General features: G+C 47.4%; 4 protein-coding genes and 1 non-coding gene across 5 annotated transcripts; 3 read left to right on the forward strand and 2 right to left on the reverse strand.

Annotated features, from left to right (window-relative positions):
* The first annotated feature begins 51 nt into the window (after positions 1-51).
* I302_102832 lies at positions 52-166 on the forward strand. The gene has a single exon (XR_002022010.2). It is a non-coding gene; the product is annotated as a 5S ribosomal RNA (ribosomal RNA).
* Positions 167-710: 544 nt separating this feature from the next.
* I302_102833 (uncharacterized protein) lies at positions 711-12,850 on the forward strand (the record flags this gene model as incomplete). Its single annotated transcript, XM_065869568.1, has 17 exons — positions 711-960; positions 1,028-1,191; positions 1,249-2,085; positions 2,142-2,736; positions 2,791-4,007; positions 4,071-5,194; positions 5,246-7,358; positions 7,423-10,092; positions 10,162-10,449; positions 10,516-11,088; positions 11,148-11,348; positions 11,412-11,614; positions 11,667-11,976; positions 12,039-12,216; positions 12,287-12,480; positions 12,545-12,679; positions 12,743-12,850. 17 exons carry the CDS (start codon positions 711-713, stop codon positions 12,848-12,850), a joined length of 11,160 nt encoding a protein of 3,719 aa, XP_065725640.1.
* Positions 12,851-13,158: 308 nt separating this feature from the next.
* Positions 13,159-15,830, reverse strand: I302_102834 (uncharacterized protein; the record flags this gene model as incomplete). The annotated part of the gene is made up of 5 exons (XM_065869569.1): positions 13,159-14,194; positions 14,302-14,618; positions 14,759-14,878; positions 14,958-15,673; positions 15,773-15,830. 5 exons carry the CDS (start codon positions 15,828-15,830, stop codon positions 13,159-13,161), a joined length of 2,247 nt encoding a protein of 748 aa, XP_065725641.1.
* A 936-nt stretch (positions 15,831-16,766) lies between these two features.
* I302_102835 (uncharacterized protein) lies at positions 16,767-17,176 on the reverse strand (the record flags this gene model as incomplete). Its single annotated transcript, XM_019188204.1, has 2 exons — positions 16,767-16,975; positions 17,065-17,176. 2 exons carry the CDS (start codon positions 17,174-17,176, stop codon positions 16,767-16,769), a joined length of 321 nt encoding a protein of 106 aa, XP_019051082.1.
* Positions 17,177-17,642: 466 nt separating this feature from the next.
* I302_102836 (uncharacterized protein) lies at positions 17,643-22,155 on the forward strand (the record flags this gene model as incomplete). The annotated part of the gene is made up of 8 exons (XM_019188205.1): positions 17,643-18,344; positions 18,411-18,637; positions 18,694-19,776; positions 19,824-20,008; positions 20,060-20,143; positions 20,198-21,639; positions 21,700-21,964; positions 22,049-22,155. 8 exons carry the CDS (start codon positions 17,643-17,645, stop codon positions 22,153-22,155), a joined length of 4,095 nt encoding a protein of 1,364 aa, XP_019051083.1.
* Positions 22,156-22,309: the final 154 nt, after the last annotated feature.

Below are 22,309 nucleotides of genomic sequence, written 5' to 3' on the forward strand. Positions count from 1 at the left end.
TCAGAAGTTTCCACATACGCATTAGGTCAAATGAAGAACTAAACGTTTATCTACGGCCATTGAATCTCGAAAGCACTGCATCCCGTTAGCTCTGCAAAGTTAAGCTGGATGTCGCTCGGTTAGTACCAAGGTTGGGGACAACTTGGGAATCCCGGGTGCTGTAGTTGTGTTTGTATCTGTTTTTGCTTGTATCGCTCGCTGTTCTTGCAATGGATGCTCCATTTCGTGTTTTCAGCATGTTCAAAATGATCGGCATGATTGACAGCAGAATGAGCAAGAGCAGAATCATTCGAAGATGACACTCACTCGCTCTCTATGGTGATCGGCGTTTTACGGCGATATAGACAGGCACCATCCCTGCTTGAATTCTCAAATGGACCTCGTTGACTTCGTTGTTTTTTCCCCCGGATTGACATCTCGCGTCGTTGATTCGGTTGATTTTAAACATTTCATCCATTTCAGCATCTCTAATCCTTGACATCCATCCTCAATCCTACCATAACTCCTAAATCATCGCTGTAATACTCACTTGGTAGTCATCCCAAGTCACTCCTCAACCCTCACAGCCCTTTTCAACCGCGGAAATCGACTGAGAAACCACATATATTCAATGAAATCACAATAATTCGGAGACATCAACTAATCGATTAACCGATCTTAGATTCCTGGTGGTTCTGATCTGAAATCCTTCCCCTTCCTCTTTGTACATAATGGCATCATCAGGACCATCAACATCAACTCCCAAACCACCTACGGGTAGACCTCGCAAGGCATCCACGGCGGCTTCTCACCCTCCAAGCACCACGGAAAGTCAGCATGCTCAAGGTCAGACGCCCACACCCTCAGTCTCGGCCATAGGTGGAGGTATGAGCATGCCACCGCCCAGCTTTAGCAGTAATGGCCCGTTGACGGTGTCGGATTGCGAATTCATGGCTTCGCAGTTGTTGGAACCTGGTGTCGGTACGTCTCTCACCAATTTCCGACATGCAATGGAGGCAACGGCTGATGTGAGGGAATACCGTCGTAGCAACTCGAAAGAAACTTGAGATCGCTTTTGAGCTGAGGGATTCAGCTGAGAGTACAAGAGACTTTGGTTTTTATGAGAAATATCTGGCGATCTTTATTCCTGCTTTGGTGACTATCCTGGGAGAGGAGAAGTCGGTGACGTTTATGAAGGATAATATCGAGCAGGTGAGCTATCTTCCTGTTATGAAGCAATCTCTTTAGCTTATCCTGCTTGTGCATCAGCGATATCGTCATACCCTTCTCGCCTTTCTCCAAAGATTACCCCATCATGAACCCATCCGCCACCATATCAGCGCAATAATGGATCTCTGCATCAAATTGATGAAATTGGAGAATGAAGAGAATGCCTTATTGTGTATCAAGATAATGATAGATGGGTTGAGGAGCAACAAGGAACAGATGGAACCTTACATCGAACCATTCTTGGACCTGGTAAAGCAGATGTACGCAAATACCAAAGCAGTGGTAGAAAAGGAATTTGGATCTGCACCATCGTCTGGAAGTGGTACTGAAACTGGGACTGCACCACCCTCAGCAGGTAAACCACCAATATCCGCTGGTACGAATCCGGCTGCCCCCTCTCCTGCTCCTGCAACTCCAGCAAGCGATAGTTCCGCCCCTGCTCAACCTCCTCATCCACCTCAGCCATCATCTTCACAACACCCAATGCTTCCGCACGCTCTTCATTCACCCAAAGTCCTCACGGAATGTCCTATCGCCGTGGTTCTCATCTTCCAAACGTACAAGCAGATCATGCAGACTGCTATGTTGGATTTCTACCCTCTCGTGATAGATAGTATCAAGATACAACCTGAGCCTCAGAGACTGGCTCATCTAGAAGCGAAAGAAAGGGGTGAGATCTTTGTGGGTGTGGCTAGTGGGATTGGAAACAGGGAGATGTATGCGGAGTTGATCAAAGCTCAAGTCAAGACTATGGCTTTCCTAGCTTACGTGTTGAGAGGGAACCAGGGAAACAATAAGGAATATGTCGATGTGTTCCCTGAAGCTTGTCTGAGACTGTTGCGAGACTGTCCACCTGAGGATGTTGGAACTCGAAAGGTGAGCCATATCATTCGGTCATTTGGTCATTCCGAATCCAGCTGATACCCTCACAGGAACTCCTGGTTGCCACTCGACACATCCTTACTGTCGAATCAAGAGCTTGCTTCATTCCCTACATCGATGTCCTCCTTGAAGAACGGGTCTTAGTAGGAACAGGCGTTTCTAGTAGAGAATTACTGAGACCTTTGGCTTATTCTGTTGTCGCCGACTTGATACACCACGTCCGAAATGATTTGCCCCTCTCGCAACTCACTCAGGTCGTCTACGTTTTCTCCTGCAACCTCAACGATGCGACTTTCAATAGCTCGATCCAGACTATGTGCGCCAAATTGCTCAACACGATCATCGACTCGATACATAGTAAAGCAGACAATGCAGAATTTGCAAGAATTATCAAAGGGATATTCTTTACCTTCTTGGAGAAGCTCACAGCGATGTCAGAAGCGCACGATAGATTGAAAGCGGTCGGACTCAGGGATAAAGGAAAAGGAAAAGCTAAGGAAGAGGCAGACGGGGATGTCCAAATGGAAGATTCGGCCAAAGATGCGACTGACGATAAGATACAGAATGGATGGAGAGAAATTGAGCAAGCGATGCCTGTCCATTCGGTAGCTTACGCCAATGAGTCGTTGGAGTCGTTCTGTCGAGGTAAGCTACTTCGTATATGTGCCGTTTGAAGATGGCTAATTTCCATGCCCGCAGAATCACGCTATTTGTTCAAGACTCTTCTCCACACTTTCCGAACCCTCCTCACATACACTCGTCAAGGTGATAATCCAGCACCTCAACCCGATGGAGAACTCCTCAGCAAATTCTTCGAGCATAGCGTGAAATGCTTAGCGATCTTCGATTTCATGGGACGAGATCCTCGCGAACCCAAAGAAGCTTTGGAATTACTTTCACAGATCTTACTGTTATTCGAACCCCATGTTTTCGCTGAAGTGTGGACCAGCCATATGCCCTCATTCACAGAATTGGCTGTGACGAATGCTCAAGTGTTCCCGGTCCTCCAAATGCTCATCACTCATGAGAGCGTATCTCATCAACTGGTGGCGATACTTCTCAAACATTTGATGAATAACTTGGGAGGTCTAGGTACAATGGATAAACCTCAGGCTATACTCACACTGAAGATGTTCAAGATCTCTTTCCTTGCTATCAACACCTACATCGCCAACAACGAAGTGGTCCTGGTACCTCATCTTCAAAAGCTCATAATGAGCTCGTTTGAACACGCTGCCAAATCAGAAGATCCTGCTATCTACTATCAAATCCTTAGAGCATTGTTCAGATCGATTGGAGGTGGAAGGTTCGAAGCTCTTTACAAAGAGGTATTGCCGATCTTGCAAGAGATGTTGGATAATCTGGCGTACCTTCTTCAACATGCTGCGGATGATAGTCAGCGAGACCTCTTCGTGGAACTCACTCTTACCGTTCCCGTCCGATTGACGAACCTCTTACCCCATCTCAGCTACCTCATGAAACCGCTTGTCCACGCTTTAGGTGCTGGGCCAGATCTCGTCAGTCAAGGATTGCGCACACTGGAATTATGTATCGATAACCTCACCGCCGAATTCCTTGATCCCACCATGGGCCCAGTCTTGCGAAGCCTCATGGCTGCCCTTCACAAGTTACTGAAACCCATTCCTTCGAACAGGAACCATGCCAACGCCGCGTTGAAGATTCTCGGTAAACTTGGTGGAAGGAATAGAAGGTTCCAAGAGGTCGATACTGTTTTGGAGTACGACTCTTTCACCGATCGCTTAAACGTACCGATCACCTTTGATGGTTCACGACACCAACTACAGCTCGCTCCGCTGATCTCGACTGCTGGGAATGTACTAGCCGATGAAGGTCAAGTGTTGAGGGAGGATGGATTACAGGTGTTGATGTATTCAGCTTTGACGATATTCCAGGAGGTGAGCTATCTTGAATTAGATCGTACGATAGTCAAGCTCATGCTGATGTTCTTTTGATGTCAGAACGCACCAATTCCAGAGGGTAATGCTACCTTCCAGAAAGTAATGACTGGCCTGTTCTTAGCTTGTGGACAACCGAAGATCGGCGAAAAGGCTCTCGAGTTTGTACGAGACCTCTGTCGACGAGCTTTCGCGCTTGAACTTGGACGAACTGAAGCTCCAGATCCCAATGCCAAACCTTTCCCAGACAACTCTCGCAAACGATTCTTACCTTTGACCAATGCTTTGTCAGATTGCTTTGTCGCTACTTTACACGACTCCAGACCCGCCGATCGGCCAGCTCTAAGTGATCTGTTAGCAACCATCGTCACTGATTTCAAGGAACTCGCCCACAGTCCCATATTTGCTGGAAAAGTAGATGGATCCCGATCTTTCGAACGAATGGTCGCTTTCCTCGCTCATCGACTAGTCAGCCTGTGTCACGAAGAAGATTGGTCGAAGAAGATGGCAGGTGTGACTGCCATGTCAGCTTTCGTCCACAAGATCGACCTTAGTAGAAAGATGATCATAGACTTCGAGCTCGATTTTGTCAGAGCCTTGTTGTTCTGTCTTCGAGATGCTCCTAAAGACACACCCAAGACATCAGAGGAAGTCATCGACCTCATCAAACATCTTCTCAAGACTTGTCAATCTCAGGAAGATGGTAAACCAAGATTAACCCGTCTTACCGAAGCCCTCGTCGCGGAACTCAACAGTCAAAATGCTTTGTCTCGTCGAGCATCTCAGGAATGTATCGAAACTCTTGCCGAAGTCACATCTCAATCAGTCTCAGACCTGGTCATGGGCATCGCCAAAGCCAAACTTCTCAATACGGAACATGGTCCGATCTACTCGAAACCGCTTCGTGCTCTCCCATTCGCAATGCAAATTGCCAATATCAACGCGGTCACCTACCTTATGGATCTTAGACCCTCTGTTCCTGATACTGGAGAGGAATTCATCAGATTGTTACACGAGACTTTGGCTTTGGCCGATGTGGATGATGCCAACCTCATTAGCAAGCCTGCTACGCACAAGCAAGAGAATTGGCTGAAGAATCTTAGGATATCATGTTTGAAATTGCTCAAATCTGCTATGTCTGCGCCGGACTTCTTGAACAAACCTACCCTGGCTCAACTTCGTTCTCGGTAAGTGATTTATATTCAAGGGGACAAAGCTATGCTGACTGGTTATAACAGTATCATTCAAGTCTACTTCAAGCACGTCTATTCTACCAATCCTGAAATCGTTGATGTTGCTCATGATGGGTTGCGAGATGTCCTCCAGCAGCAGAACAAACTTCCTAAGGATGTTCTGCAACAAGGTCTTCGACCTATCTTGGTCAACCTTGCCGATGCCAAGCGATTAAGCGTTTCTGGCTTAGATGGATTAGCAAGATTCCTCGAACTCTTAACCAACTACTTTAAGGTTGAAATCGGTATCAAGCTTCTCGATCATTTCAAAACCCTTGGTGAACAGCAAATGCTCATGAAAGCTGCCTACTCACCACTGGACGACAACCCCGATATTTCCAGAATGGCTCGTTTGGTCAATATTTTCCGTTTGTTACCGGCCAATGCGATCCAGTATCTCAACGACCTGGTCTCGAATGTCGTAGAGGTGGAGGCTACTCTCCACCAATCTGTTCCTGGTCCTTTCACCGAAAACCTGGGTAAATACCTCAACAGGTACTATCAGAATGGTGCTCAAAATCTCTTGGACAACATCCGAAATCCAAGATATATCTGGACTTATCGAAATATCATCGCATCAGGATGTGCGCCAAAATTGGTAGAAGAGCTGGCTAGTAAAGGGGAGGCTTTGTGCAAGTTATGCTTCAGCGATGCCGAAAACATCGAGATGGTCTTACCTGGACTGTACTTGATACGAGAGCTTTCCCGAGTATCGGTCACTTGGGTTTTAGATGGTGAACCAGCTTTAGAACCTCTGGTCAACGTCTGGAGAATGATCGTATCCAAATCTAGAGATCAGAAATCGGACATGACCAGCTACCACTATCAACAGATGCCTTCGTTGCTCCTCGAAATGTTCATGACAAGTCTCAAGAATCAACGACACGTCCCACTGCTCTTCCACGTCATCGAAGCTTACGAAGTACGAGCTTCGTTCGAGCGATCTCACGTATCCTTTTTCCTGTACCAGCAAGTGGCTTTAGCAGATTCCCTTGAATACCGACAGGAGGTTATAGAATACTTCTTCAGACTTTACGAGGAGGACGAGGTTTCATGGGCATTCAAGACCAACGCTCTTCGTGTGATCATCAATCCGACATTACGAGTACACTTCTCCCAACCTAATGCCGATCAATCCATCATTTCCCCTCAATTGGTGCAGAAGATCGCCAATCTCATGTGGAGACCCTTAGCTGCCACGGCTGCTGCGAAACAACGAGAAGACACCCATCTTATTGAAGTGTTCGCCCTGACCACCTTACTCGTTCAACACTGCAGTGCTAAAGTCAATGAAGCTAGAAAGGAGATTTTCAAACTTGCTTGGATGGGTATCAACCTCCTTGAACCTACTGTCAAACTCATGGCGTATGTCTTGGCAGCTAGATTTATGGCTACATATGAAACTCCCGTTAAGTTTGTTAGACTTACCTGGACTGGCGTGTTGCGATTAAAGGAAACGGACAATCGAACGTTGTATAGGCAAGCTATCGATACTCTTGCTTCGTCACTCATCGTCCGAGACCCTCCTCCCGCAAGCGGTACGCCAGAATGGGCGAAGTTACTCCGAACGGTTCTCATAGAAGAAGGTCACGCTACCAACCAGCTTGTAACGGTTTGCGAACTTCTGGTCAACCACCCCGACCTATTCTACGATTATCGAGAACTTTATGTCCCACACGTCGCCAACTCCCTTTCGAAACTCGCTTTTGTCCAAGCTGCTACTCCTGAAAATAAGAAGCTTACAGTCGATATCGTAGAATTGATATTCAACTGGGAGAGAAAACGAATGGCAGTAAGAGATGCAGAGGCTATGGAAATTGACGAAGGACCCAAGAGATCCAGCGATCATCTCTCCGAACAGTCGCCTATCAAACGACAAAGAGTCGATAGAGCCGGTACGGCCGTTTCTGGAAGTAGTGGTGGTGGATGGGCTGCTCCCGGTCAGGTTAGAGAGTTGATGACTGCTCATCTGCTTCGATTGGTCTCTACGTCCACCGAATCTGTCACTAGGAATGGATTAACTAGGAGAGCTTTAGATCTTTTCAAGGAAATTTTGGGACCTAAGGGCTTGCCCAACGTTCATGTCAAACTTGGATTCTTCCAGAGGACTATGACTCAGGTAAGTCAGCTGATACTCGAAGGTAGACCCACATTGCTCGGAGCTGATAGTGCGTTTATCTCAGGACATCAACGATAATACTCGTACTGGTATTGCGAACTCCACAGAAGTCATCGCTGCTGCCGCTGCTGTCCGGGATTCTCATTGGGTCAAGGCGAATCTTGGTCTATTATCCAAGTTATTAGAGAAAGTTTGGGTATCCGACGAGACGGAACTCCACGATGTGGTTGCGAAGCTTACTGAAGATCTTTTCGCCGAGATGCCTGCGGATGAAAATGCGGAATCTGATCCAGAACCCAAAGCTCTCTTCACTTTCGTCCAGAATGCTGTTAATGATGGGCTCACTGCAAGCTTACGATCAAGCTCCAATCTACCTGGTACTCTGTTCATTCTTCGATCATGGCTCAAGACTCATCATAAGGTACTTCAAACCGAAAGTATCAGCTCAGCTCTCCTCAAAGTGCTCGGCAACCTTGTCAAAGTCCATACTAGTAATTCCAACACTCCAGCTCAAGGCAGCGATCCCGACCCCACGGCCAAACTTATCATTTCCGTCCTTGATATCGTTAGAGATAGGGTAGGGGATCTTAGGGAACAGCGAAAACACCTATACAGCATTATCACTACTTTGGTTGAGCGATCTTCCAGTCCCGCTCTGTGTCGATATGTCTTACAGCTTATTAGACATTGGGTTATTGAGGATGCCGAAGGAGCCGCTCATGGGAAGGAGAAGGCTGGTATCTTGTTGAAGATGCCTGTCTTCGAACAAAGGGATGATGAGCTATTCCAAGAATACTTGGATGTTGTTTACGAGATCTACGAAGATGATAAGCTTCGAGGTACCGACATTACCCACCGACTGGAACCTGCTTTCTTGCTGGGTACGAAATCGAAGAATGCCATTCAACGAGCTAAATTCCTGGATAAACTCGAACAGAGCTTACCTAGGTCTCTTGATGGTCGATTACAATACCTTTACTCTTTGCAGAATTGGGATACCCTCGCAGACTGTTATTGGATACCTCAGATCCTCAGTCAGATACTTGGTATCGTCGCTTACGAAGAGACCCTTGTACGAAAACCTTCATCCACCCTGCTGGAGTCGGATCCTACCATCGATATGGCTCGTAAAGCTTCGGTCGGCGATATCATTTCACCTGCAAGGAACCTTATTCACGTGGATAACGATCTGGCCAATAAACTTTGGGTTGAGGTTTTCCCAATGTGTTGGTCTTCCCTTACTCGAGCTCAGCAAACAGCTTTCACGCCTTACATCGTCAAGCTTCTGTCTAAAGAATATCTCCGAAAACAAGTAGAAATGAAACCCAACGTTGTGCAGACCTTCCTAGATGGTATTCTCGCTTGCAAACCTCCTATCACCCTTCCACCGCTTCTCGTCAAGTATCTCGCCAAAACGTACAACGCCTGGTATGTCGGATTCGAGATTCTTACCAAGCTTATCGATATCTACCGACCCGATGATGGCCTTCGAGAGAGCTGCGCAAGTGCTCTGAGTGAACTTTACGCCGAGCTTTGCGAAGAGGATATGTTCTATGGTCTTGCAAGAAGTCGATGTGTCTTCCCTGAGACCACTGCTGCTCTCACATATGAGCAGAATGGTCTATGGCCCAAGGCGATCGAATTGTACGAACAAGCTCAAATCAAAGCTAGGAACAACTTGTTACCCTTCACTGAAGAGGAGTACTGTTTCTGGGAGGATCATTGGATCTTATCAGCTCAAAAATTACAAAACTGGGAGAACCTTACGGAGTTGGCTCGAGTGGATCAAGATGCTGATTTGTTGCTGGAGTGCGCTTGGAGACTTTCCGATTGGAGTTCGCCCGATAGAGACATGATTGATCAAAACATCGCTCGTATATCTGATGCTCCTACGCCTCGTCGAAAAACCTTTGAAGCGTTCGTTGCTCTCTTGCGATCTCATCTCGCTCGAGAGCCACCCAACGAGTTCTTCCGAGTTCTCGACGAAGCGCAACAAGTCACTCTTCGAAAATGGGTTAGCTTACCTACCAACATCACCAATGCCCATCTACCCCTTCTTCAAATGTTCCAACAGTGTGTGGAGCTTACTGAAGCCGCACAGGTATTCGACAGTCTGCAGATGACCAACCAACAGAACCTCGAGTTGAGATGTAATAGCGATCTGAAGACTATCTTTACCACTTGGAGAGATCGATTGCCCAACTTCTGGGATGATATCAGCGTGTGGAGTGATCTTCTCGCTTGGCGTCAACATGTCTTCCAGGCTGTTACTCGAGTCTATCACCCGCTTATCCCTCCTGGAGATACTGCCACCTACGGATATAGAGGATTCCACGAAACTGCCTGGATGATCAATCGATTCGGTGAAGTTGCCAGAAGACATGGTTTACTCGATGTCTGCAGTGTATCTCTGAACAAGATCTACATGTTACCCAACATTGAAATCTCCGAAGCCTTCCTCAAATTACGAGAACAAGCGTTATGTTTCTTCCAGAAGCCCGACAAGTTCAACGATGGACTCGAAAACATCAGTACCACCAACCTCATGTACTTCGCTCCACCTCAAAAAGCCGAGTTCCTCACTCTCAAGGGAATGTTCATCTCTAGATTGGGTCAAAACGAAGAAGCCAATGCGGAATTCGCCCACGCCATTCAGATGGATATGAACTTACCTAAAGCATGGGCCGAGTGGGGAAGGTTCAACGATAAGCTCTACAGAGATCGACCAGAGACTGTACCTGGACCACCACCCGAACCTGAAGCTGGAAAACCAAAGATGACGGACGAACAGTGGCAAGAGCAGTATGCCCATGATCGAGCGATCCTAGCTTCCAGCGCTGTATCGTGCTATCTCCAGGCCGCGGGTCTCTACAATAATCATAAATCCCGTGGATTGCTTTTAAGAGTATTATGGTTACTTGGTTTGGACGATAGTAGGAATACCATCTCTAAGGCATTCGAGAATTATAAGGGAGATTTGGTCATTTGGTATTGGATTACTCTGATCCCCCAATTACTCATGTCTCTATCGCATAGAGAGGCAAAACAGGCAAGATTGCTTTTGTTGAGGATTGCTAAGCAGTTCCCTCAGGTGAGTTAAGCTCACTGTTAGTCACCAAATAGATTAAGCTGACTCAATTCCGTCTGTTACATAAAGGCCCTCTTCTTCCACCTTCGGGTATCTCGAGAAGACTTTGTCGGAATCAAGAAGCAGCAAATGCAATCTCGAGCAGCTGCTCAACGACGAGCTGACGCACAAGCCAAAGCCGCCGCTGCCAACGCCGCTGCCGCTGCCGAAGCTGCTGGTGAAGCCAAACCTTCCGAGGAGAATAAGGAAGGAGTCAAGCCTGAACAGAATGGTGATGCCGCCGCTTCTGATTCTGCAACTCCTGCGAATGGCGATCAACAACCTAACGGTGCGATGGCTCCTCCCGCTCAACTTCCTCCTCCACCACGTCAACCTTGGGATCACGTCGATGAAATCATGAACATGCTCAAGACTGCTTTCCCCCTCCTTGCTTTGACGATGGAAAAGATGGTCGATCAGATTTCGTTACGTGCTAAACCCAACTCTGATGAGGATATCTATCGATTCTTCTCTGCTCTTTTGGCTGATGCGATGCAACAGTGGGGAGGGAGGAATGGGTTGCCCAATGATGAGGGAGAGCTGAGCGCGCAAACGAAAGATAATTTGGCGAAGTTTGCTATCAACCTTAACGGGGAATTGAAGGTGAGTATGGTGTGTTTGATGTTACAAGGCCTTTCCTGATCCACTTACCCACCACCTAGGCTATGATCGAGAAAGATTTCATGAAGGATATGCCGAAACTACGAGAGTACATCAAACGACTGCAAAGATGGAGAGATTACTATGAGAAGAATCTAGACTCTAGACCCAAAGTCCAACCTCTTGATCAAGGCGGATGTAATCTGACGGAATTCCATCATACCAAATTCGATGATGTTGAGATACCTGGGCAATATGTTCATGTGAGTCTAGCTGTATGAAGTCAAGTGTCGAATGCAAAGCTGACTTTGGCCATTGTGTTTTAGCACGTTGATCAGGGTGAAGAGTTCATCAAAATCGCTCGATTCGCTCCAAAGGCTGAATTAGGTCGAGGACATGGACACTGCTTCCGAAGGATCATCATGATCGGTAACAATGGAACCTCTTATGCCTTCCAGGTACAGATGCCTGCTGCAAGACATTGTCGACGAGAAGAGCGTCTCACTCAGCTGTTCCGTATCATGAATAGGTAAGCTGTTCCGGTCATACTCATCTCTAACGTGAGCTGACAGGCGTCGCAGTGTGTTGAAAAAGAGGAAAGAGTCACGCCGAAGAAATCTCCAATTCCACCTTCCAGCGGCTATCCCACTTGCACCTCAACTGCGACTTGTCCAGGCCGATTCCTCCTATGTCAGCTTGCAGGATATCTTCGAGGAACATACTGTGTCGAAAGGCATGTCTCGAGAAGATACTGCTCTGGCCTACTTTGACAGGATCAAGCAACTCCATGATCCGACCGTACCGAGGAACGATCCCAGGTTCTTCCAGCTCAAAGCGGAAGTCATGGAGGAAGTACAGACTAAGATGGTACCGGAGGATATCTTGACTAAGGTGAGTTTGTTCTGAGCTATCGGGAAATGGGATTCAATGGCTGATGATGTATGTTTTGTTAGTACATGATACGAACGATGGATACTCCTGAATCACTCTGGCTCATGAGAAAGCAATTCGCCTTGCAAACCGCTACGACGATGTTCCTCACCTACGTATGCTGCTTGAGTAATCGAACACCGTCTAGATTCTATATTAGCCGAAAGACTGGGTTGATGTATATGACTGAGATCTTACCTGGTATGTGACCTTACTTGACTTGAAGGACGAGATAGCCACAAGTGCTGACACGCTCGATGACTTTGTTCAGCCTTCGCCCCCGGTCAACCACTCATTGCATCCCAAGAGCAAGTCCCATTCCGACTTACACCAAACATGCAGAACTTCATCACTCGAGTTGGCATCGAAGGTGTCGTCACTGCTGCTTGTACGGCCATAGCGAGATGTCTGACTCAACCTGAATTTGACTTGTCTGGTACTTTGTGCTTGTTCGTTCGAGATGAGGTAAGTTATCGCTATTCTTGTCAGCGTGATGTATACGTAGCTGACTCCCGTTCCACTTGTGCAGCTGCTTATCTGGCACAACACCTACATGAAAGATTCAAGACAAGACAGTCCTCTGATCAACCACGTTTATAGGAATGTGGACAACTTTATCAGACGAGCAGGTACAATGGGTTATATTGGTGATAACAAGGATAAGGTGAGTTAAATGTGGACCATCTGCTTAGCATCTTTGACTGACTTTCTCTTGCTTCTATCATAGACACCTAACGCCTCACCTGCCGTACACGCCATTGTAACCCTCATTTCACAAGCTACGGCACCTGTGAATTTGGCTCAAATGAGTGAGACTTACATGGCTTGGTTCTAGGCATGATCTCAGTATTATTCGTTTTCGCCTTCCTACAGTACCCAATTTTCACTTCATACACGATCTCTTTCAATTCTCTATGGGAAAATATATGTTTGGTTGTTTTTTGGTTGAATTTGTTCAACTGTCTGAGCTTTTGAGTTATATTAATTGTTGTACAGATTTGAAACGATAAGTCAAATAATGATATCTATATGCATTGTGAAATAGCTATGATATTGTACACAAGATTGAGAGACGAAGAAATTCTATGATAATATTGTATATACCCAAATGACCTCATCTGACCTACAACTGTCACCTAAAATCTACCAGTTCCCGATATCACCTGCCTGCTCCATGGCCTGATCGAACATCCCCAAATCATCATCATTCAACGTACCTTCGTGCCCCTTTGTCTTATCTGTCAACCCAGCTGTTCCCAACGCTCCGTCAAACAGCCTTTCATTGAATAACACATGACCCGATGGAGTTTGTTGACCTTCCTTTGACGTCCTTTCGTCTCGTCTACCCCCCGAGCTAGATTGAGATCCTGAATGTTCTCGTGCGTATTGCGAGGCGATCAGATCGCCTGGTCCATCCCCATTAACTCCATTCGGGGTATCTCGAGGAATATCCATCAAGGGAGGTAGCCTGTATTCCAGGCCGTTGGATTCTACCATTCCCGATGGATCGCCTCCACCAGGAGCAGGGATTTCACCGTACGAGGTGTTGTAATATTCTTCTCCACCTGATGTGTTGATATGTGTCGTTGTGTCGTATGCCAGTTCAGAGGAAATACCAGGTAAAGGTTGCGTATCCCAATATTCTTCTCCTCCAGACTGACCCATCCCTCCCTGGGCTTGCCAATTCTCGTACCCTGCCGCGGGGTTCCCATTGATATCTACCATACCTTCAATGGGAGGAAGCCTGTACATCTCTGGATGATTCTGTCCACCCATCATACTTCCATCGGCTAATAACCCATTCCCATTTTGACCGGTCCCGTACATCTCTGGATATCCCTGAGTAGGAGCCTGAGAGACCATCTGGATAGGTCTTCCATCGATATCGTACCCCACCGACGTGACATAATTGGTATCCATAGGGTACATCCCATATCCCCCTGTGCCGCCTGCAGGGTACCCCGCAGCGTAGGCTTGTTGAGCTGCTTGAGCTTGCGCTTGGTATTGGGACTGTTGAGCGTGTGAACCGTTGGCTAGTCGGTTGGTGGCGGCATTGTATAATGACATGTTCAAGAGGTTTGTTCCGAGTAGGTTTTGGCGCATTTGTTTGGCTCGAGCCTGGGCTTTTTGCGCTCGAATGGCGCCTTTGGATAATTGGCCGACATCTCTTCTTCGACGGCTGTATCACATCAAGGAAGATAGATCAGTGCAAGTCTTACTTCTCCATGTGCATGAGTCGAGAGCTTGAGAAAGCGGAAGTGCTAAGCGATGATAGTAATGACCCACCTTCTAGACCTCGAACTACTACTCATCTCACTCTGCGCACTATCACTCTCATTCCCTTTCTGGATAATCTGATCCTTAATTTCCTTCTCAAGATTCTCCCCCGCTTTACCTTTGATCAAAGCCTCAGCTACCGCATCGACCTTCTCATCTTCCGCTGGATCCTTTCGGACCCGCCTTCGGATGATATCTGTTCGGCGGAATACTGGCTGATACCTGTATCCTGGATATTTACGAGCATGTTCCTCTTTCTCAATTCGAGCTTGCTCGTTGAATTTGGCGCGGACTTCGAGGGGGGCTTCTTTCCACATTTTGGCGGCCTGAAGATGGATTACCGCGGGTTGGGAGGATTACAAGGTATCAAGTATTCATTTATCGGATAGGCAGGTGAACGGGATTAAATGGTATGACGAAGATTAGCAAGTTTCTTCATGGTCGCGAAGGAAAGTTATGCACTCACAACGACAGAGATGTTTTGATGTTTCACCTCGACACTGGGTGGGATCAGGTTGGAGTCTGTGATGTGCTTTCTGAAGAGGATGAAAGCGTTTCTTGCTCTCTTGATATGGCCTTCAGGTTGCTGATATTTATCAAGATCACAACATATCAGCAGGGAGCTTTTTCGATAGCAGATGAGGGATCGTAAGAGCACCGCTCACCTTCCTGGCATGACTTTTCTTCTTTGGGGCAGGTACACCCGCACCAGCATTGTTATCATTATCGACTTTCGTCCCGTCGTCGAACCCAGCTTTACTAAAATCGAAATCGCTTTCATTCTCGCTCAACCCTTTGTTCGGGGTATCTCCACCGAGCGATGACCCGAAATCTGTCAAACTGTTATTATAGCTCCCGAACGAGCTTGGCCATAAACTGCTCGGAGAAGTCGGCGAACTAGTTTGAGTAGAGGGTTGGGTGTCCGTTCCTGCCCCTGAAGCATAGATGTCTAACGAAGGGAGGCTGGGCCATTGGGTTAGAGGGAGGGAAGGTAATTGTCCATTACCCATTGAGGGGAGGTTTCCCATGGTCGCCATCTCCGACTCGCCCTTGGACATAGTGGCAGGAGCAGGGACATCTCGTAAGGTCGGATCGATGACTTCTTTACCTGCTTGGTCGAGAACTTGTAAGATTGATAAATCATCTTTGATCATGGCTGAATTGCCACTTGACGAGTCGCTTGAGGCTGCGTTGGATAATTGCGAGACCCTTCTGATCATGGGTGGCATCGGGAGAGGCATCTGGGGTAAGTTTGGTGGCGAGCCCGAGGGTGTACGAGCTGCAGGAGCACCTTTGTTACCTGGCCCATTGTTATTTGCCACGGGAAGCTGGGGAAGGTCAGTAGGTGGCGTGGACACTGAATTTTCTCTTGAGGGGACCACTAGATAGAGGGTGTCACATCAGTATCATGTCGTAGCTGTACTTCCACAGGAGTAGTAGGACGCCCTTGTGATGGGTAATGAGCACAACGCTCACTTACCTGAAGGTGGTCGACTGGCGATGAAGCCAGGATGACTTGAATGTTCACTCGAAGCCATCTTCCTTCGTAATGTCAGTAAGTCAAGGAGTGGCAAAGGAGTGCGGTAAGAGCAAAGGTGAGCGTTTTCTTTTCAACAAGTCTTTTGGTGACTACTTGAACAATAGCTAAGTAAAGCTTGCTGGTCTGGTATAATGGTACGTAGTAACTAACCAAGTTATAACTTGTAAAGACCCTTTCAATTAGATCTTCTTGGATGGTGATGAAAGGTTATAAATCCTTTCGAGATGAATTATCAAAGAGGGGGGGGGAGAAAAGCTTATCTGTCTATGACACTCCTTTTCATTTGTATCTTCACGATGTCTAGAATGTTGTTGATGTGCTAGAATACCCACAAAGGGAGGATCCTCCTTTGAAGTCACTCGACTCGAAAAGGATTGACCCCCGAGAGTTTCTCCGTGCTTGACAGGAGGATCTGCGTCTTCACGTCACTGGGAGATGGGCTATAAAGGATCATCATGGGGAGTATGTATCGCATTACCGTTCAGGTCGGGTTTGCCTATCTCCTCTGCTCGCAGTGATATAGAAGAGCATCAGCAAAAGCAAAAATAGGAGATCCTTTGTGATTTAAGCGAAAGCGAGTCGAGGAGTCTGGATTGTTGATACGTCTGCGTAGATGGGTGATCGGCCGGATCATTATCCCTTTGGATCGACAGAGGTAAAAAGGAGAAAGGGGAGATAGGTCATAAATACGCGATGATAAGGAGTTAAATATTCCGATTGATTGGGCCAGTATGATGGAAAAACTCGTTGATCCAGTACAGACAGGTGGGCGATTCACCCCAGCCAGGGTAGAAATTCATAAATTCTCCAGCCATACATTTGTGCTGTAGATATAACATACTGTAGGCTCATCACCACGAAGTACTAACCAAGAAACACCTGATCAGTCATTTTATCAATCGATGAAATTACTAATTTGGCTCAGCTCACGAATTTATACATCTATCAACTCCTCCACGATGAGTCTGTCTTTGTCCCAGATGTTGGCTCTCCAGTATACATCTTCCTTGAGTCTGGCCCAAACTTCCTCGAGCGAGTTCATCTGGTATACCATGAAACTACCTGCGATGTTCAGCTGACCCTCCGGTGGGGTTGTGTTCCGTTGGGCAGTTCCTGGTCTGGGAGCGATAGGACCGCTGTAGACTGCGTACATAGATCGACAGCTGGTCAGCATTGATCGGACTTGGTGACTGAGACAATCACAACAATGGAAATTGAACTATCCAACTCACGCATCATACCCTTCGGATCCTTTGAACCCCTCTCGAGATGTTCTGGTCGGACAGCATATCGCTGAGCGAGGTGATCAGGGTGATCTGGGGCGTATACGAGGAATCTTGGCATTGTGTATGAGGTTTTTTCTGTTCTGGATATGCAGTCGATGACAGAGTGTTGGTGGTATTCTACTTGGATGTCCACCTATTAATAGTCATAGTCATGATTGTATATATATGGCTGAATCGTACACTTTACACTGTACACCGTGAGCTACCGAAGGTTCGGGATCCGTCCATCATGCTCGGCCCGGACTAGACCGGTGGATACCGACAGAAATAGGTGCGCAAACAGTGGATGCATCGCCGCGCGCCTTTTCTTTCCCGTGGCTCTCACGTGGTGCACGTCATCATTCGGTCGTTTCATGTCGAAGTGACGGTCACGGCGACGAAAGCTGGTATCAGTGAGATTTACAACGTATCACCCTATATAATTCATACCTCATAGACCTTGAACAGCAGTACGGATCATCTGAGGTGATCGTGATTGAGTACTGGTACTGATCTTGTATCAGTCTCCACAACAGTAGTTCGATATGGCAGATCAACCAAAACCAGGTCTCTTCTCCTCACTGAGTCTCGGTCGTGCTTCACGCTCCCCTCGTCCTTCCAACACACCTAATGAAACCCTCACCCATCCTCTACTTGGTGCATCGGCATCTTCTCTCAATCTTTCATCCTCTGAACTCGCCCCTCCAGATGCAACCGCCCCTCATCTCACTCACAAATCAAGCGGATCATGGTCTGCCAAATCAGGTCCAGGTGAATTGACCAACCTACCCTATAAACCTCGACAGCGTCACGGAGGTGGTATAGGATCGGCAGGTAGTGCGAATAGCATCTTTGGTGCACCAGGTGCAGCTTCTCCTACTCTTCAGCCAACTTCATCAAGCGTATCTACTTCACCTGTCACTCCAACAACGATTGTCTCAGCGCCACCGACTACGTCAACCTCCACATCAACAACCTTCGCACTACCTCCTTCAACCTCTGATCCACCCGCTCAAGTTGACTACTCTGCTCTTTCATCCGCACCAAACCTTCCTGGATCATCTTCTCTCACTAGTAGACTCCAAATGCAGAGTCTGAAAGCTGCGGCTCAGAGGATAGGGCTGGGTAATGGTAGTATGGGCATGTCAATGATTGATGCCATATTTGATAAGGGTCAATTAGGAAGGGCTAAAGCTGGAGAGGGAGGCGACTGGGGAGATTTGTTGAGGATACTCATGGGAGGGAAGGTATGTTGGTGGAATAAACAAATTACGGAATAGTGAAAGGATCAGCTAACAACTTTGTTTCTATAGGCCGTCTTACTCCTCCCCACCACCCCTTCTTCATCACTACCAATGACCCCTCAAACCCTCAGAGACCACGTCGCTTTCATCGCACCTCCTGTTCCTTTGGCTTCCTCATCCTTTACTTCTAAGCAGCCTGGTAATGCTTCAAGTGAGCCCGATGAAAGGGAAGATCCCGCTATAGATAGTATATGCGTATTAGTCACATTGTCGGGTATGATTGGTACCATCAAGAAGTAAGTACATTGTCATTCTCACTACGATTACGCTTCGTATGCTGATGTTTTGACAGCGACTCAATCACATTCGAATCAACCGTTCCTTCAGACTCACCTCTCATTCGTGATCTTCGTGATGCAACAACTCGACAAAGCGTGTTATCAACACTGAGACCAACACATACAACATCCTCATCTCTAACCTCCTCTTCATTTCCAACGTTCAATCTATCCAATGAAACAGCTATCCTTCCATTTCCTCCACCCTCAAAGACGGGCCCCACACCAACCAACGAGACAAAGGAGAAGGAAAAGCCACCCCCAGGCAAATTAGGACGAATAAACCCCTTTGCCTCCTTGTTTGGAGGATCATCAAATGCCCCCAGTCCTGCGCTCAGCTCATCACCAGTCAGCATGCAGCCACCTGCTCCGCCTTCCCCTTCTCTCAAAGCCGATAATACGCTTACTCCGGAACGACCCTTGTCCCCTTCACGTGTTCATGGTGGTAGCAGACCGTCATCACCCTCGCCCGCTTCTCCTAAACCATCATCTCTTCTTACGTTCGATCACGCAGATAACGCCTCGATCATGTCCGATACTGCATCGATATCGCTTGCTCATGGAGAAGGTTATCAAGTTACCGCATACACGGTATCTCGTCCTTTACGATATCATGATACCCATAAGACCCTTACCAAAGCGATTCGTTCACATATCAGAGAGGTGCTAGCGAAGTTGCCAGACAAAGTGATAGAAAAAGTTATAAAACTTGTCTTGGCCAACGCTTGTCCTCCTTCGCAAGGCGATGACCTGTTAAAAAACCAGAAAGGGCATTCTCACGACGGAGACAACATAGCCGTATTAGACTTCTATGATCCCACCACTACAGGAGAGAGATTGCAGGATTTCATGGAAGGAATATATGACGACTTGATATCTCATTATAGATCTGAAGGACCTGATGGGCTAAAGAGGAAGAGTAGTGGCAATGTACCGTGGGGAAGGGCGGCCCATGGCGCAACCACAGGAGGCGAAGGTGAATCAGTAAAAGAAAAAAGAGCGAAGGATAGGTTGGAAAAAGAAGAATATGTAGAGAGAGAAGCTAGTGAAGGTACGGAGAAAGTTGAGGCGGTGGTATGCAGGCTGCTTTATAACAGGTAAGCTGTCTGATCAGGTCATCCTGACTCGGCTGACAGTATACCAGGTTATTCTCACCACTCGAGTCGGATGACGCACGACACGATGAAGCGCTCGCTTCTCGCATAGCAGCTTTGAATATGCTTGACTTGTCTCTGGACCACTTGGGATTGATCACTAGACCAGAAGGCGAGGAGCCTGCAGGCACCATTGCTAAGGGCTTGGCAGATATTGTTGACGACATCGGACACGGTGAGTTGAGACTTTGAAAGTAAACGACACGCGAACTCATATGCGTGACAGAATTCCAAAAATTATCTGGGAGCGATTGCTTGACGCCGAAAGACAAGGCTAGTGTACTTATCAAAGCTCACCAGGTGGTTGTTGGTAAGTTGTGCGAACTATTCGAGCATAAGTAAATGTACTGATGACCTTCGACAGATGGCCTCGCACGAATGCCGAAAGTAGAGCTTCGTCCTGAAGGGGAACCATATCGCCCAAATCAATCAGACGAGCCTTCCGCCGAGAACAATGAAGACTCCCCTGCGGTAGAACTGTCAACGATCTCCACCCCTGAGAATCGATCGGCTATTGCATCTCCAGCATCACAACCTGAGTCGTTGAAGGGTGAAGACAAACGCTCAAACATCTCGCCATCTTTGTCAGAATCCTCCGATCCGTTGAATGCGATAGGTGGTGAGATCGAGGCGACTCCAAGACCTAGCATGCAGAAATCGCCATCTGTACCTCAACTTGTCCTCAATAACCCAACTACTGAGTCGCAAGCTGAATCGGATCAATTACAACAAGCGATGTCAGACTCGGTTATCACCCTCACCCCTTCGGTCAGTAGGGACACATCCAGCTCCAACGATCAATCTGTACCGCCACCGAAAGCGGCAACCACGACACACGACAAACCTGGTACCTCAGGTGCAGACCTCATTCTACCCATCATCATCTACTCTGTCGTCAAGTCCAACCCACCTCAACTAGCTTCGCAGCTTATGTATCTACGACGATACCGTTCCGCAATCTGTCTGACTGGCGAAGCAAGCTACGCCATAGTCAATCTCACGGCTGTCGTCGAGTTCCTTGAACATGTCGATCTAGCTGAATTAGGACTTGGTGGAGAATCTGACAGGGTCATGTCGATTGCCGATCTGTCTCCTATCGGTCTGAACTACCTAGATGAGAGTAACGCAGACGCCGCTTCCATCGCATCAGCTTCATCAAGATTACGAGGACGAGTCTTCCAAGTTGGTGAATTAGCTGGAACGGCAGCTGGATCAGCCAATAAAGTGATTACGGGAGTAGTAGATTCCTCATGGATGGCTCTCAGAGGATTGATGGGTAATGGATCGACACCAAATCCCAACACTGGTGAGATGGAACCTTCATCGGTGGAAAGCGAGAATAGACCTGAGATGAGACCGAGAGGGGCATCGACGTTCTCACTGGCAAGTGTGACTGCGAGTGTAGCATCTATCGCTGCTGCTGCTGCCGCTCGGAATAGGTCTAGGGCAAGCTCGAGAGCCTCTGAACAGGTTTGGGGAGGTAATCAGGAATTACAAGAGGTTTCTTCCAACTCCAGACCTGCTTCTATAAGGGAAAGGTCGAATGAGTATTACTCTTCGGAAGAGGATGGAAGTGAGTCTGATGCGGATCACGAACCTGAAGAGAAAGATACGGCCGCTGGGGGAGAGCCGAAGAATGGGAAAGGACTGAAAGAAGAGGTCAAGGAGAGAGTGAGCTTGAGTAATAGGCTGGCTTCAATTGGGGTGTTGGGCAGATTGAGTAGTCCGTCCGTACCTACTCCGCCTACTGTGGAGAATGATACTAAGAGTATCGAGGAGACTATCCCTGCTCCTGCTCCGAGTAAGGTGAGCTGTTCGTGGCTTAGTAGACTGTAGAGGCAATCCAGCTGACATCTTATGAAACAGGCATCAAATTTCCTATCCAACCTGACCCCTCGATCCATTTCCGCCTCGTTACCTTCAACCCACACTCCAGGCAGCAAAGATGCAGAAGCCAAACAATCCCAAACACAAGGTCACGGCCACGGGAGAAGAGGCTCGATATTGAGCAATTTCGATTCTATCAGATCGCATTCGCCTAGAGGAAGTATATCTTCGATACCGCTCTCAAAGCACAATTCAGGGGTGGAGCTGGGCGAGAACGATGCGCCGTTGGAGAAATTCATGAATTGTGAGTTGCGTCCTAGTCCCTTTTTACGGGCTGTAGTTGGTACAGAGGATTGATGCTCATGGTGAACTGACTGTCAATTTACAGGTGAAGTGGGAGATATCAAGATTTCGGAGATTGGTGCGTTGTTGCGCGATTATAGGAGGTTGGGGAATATCGTCGCGAATATCCAGAAGAACGGGCATCAGCAGTAGTCTAGTCGAGGGAGGACGACGGATGATCCACCCTTGAAGTGAGCTTTGAATAGCAGCCGATATTCACGATAATGGCCCTACGGTCTACTCAGAGTGACGGTTGAGATTCTCAAGACATACACATACATAGATATGTATTATCCTATTTTCAAGT

The sequence above is a fragment of the Kwoniella bestiolae genome, chromosome 1, assembly GCF_000512585.2.
Source record: "Kwoniella bestiolae CBS 10118 chromosome 1, complete sequence".
In the NCBI taxonomy this organism is placed as follows: Eukaryota; Fungi; Basidiomycota; class Tremellomycetes; order Tremellales; family Cryptococcaceae; genus Kwoniella; species Kwoniella bestiolae.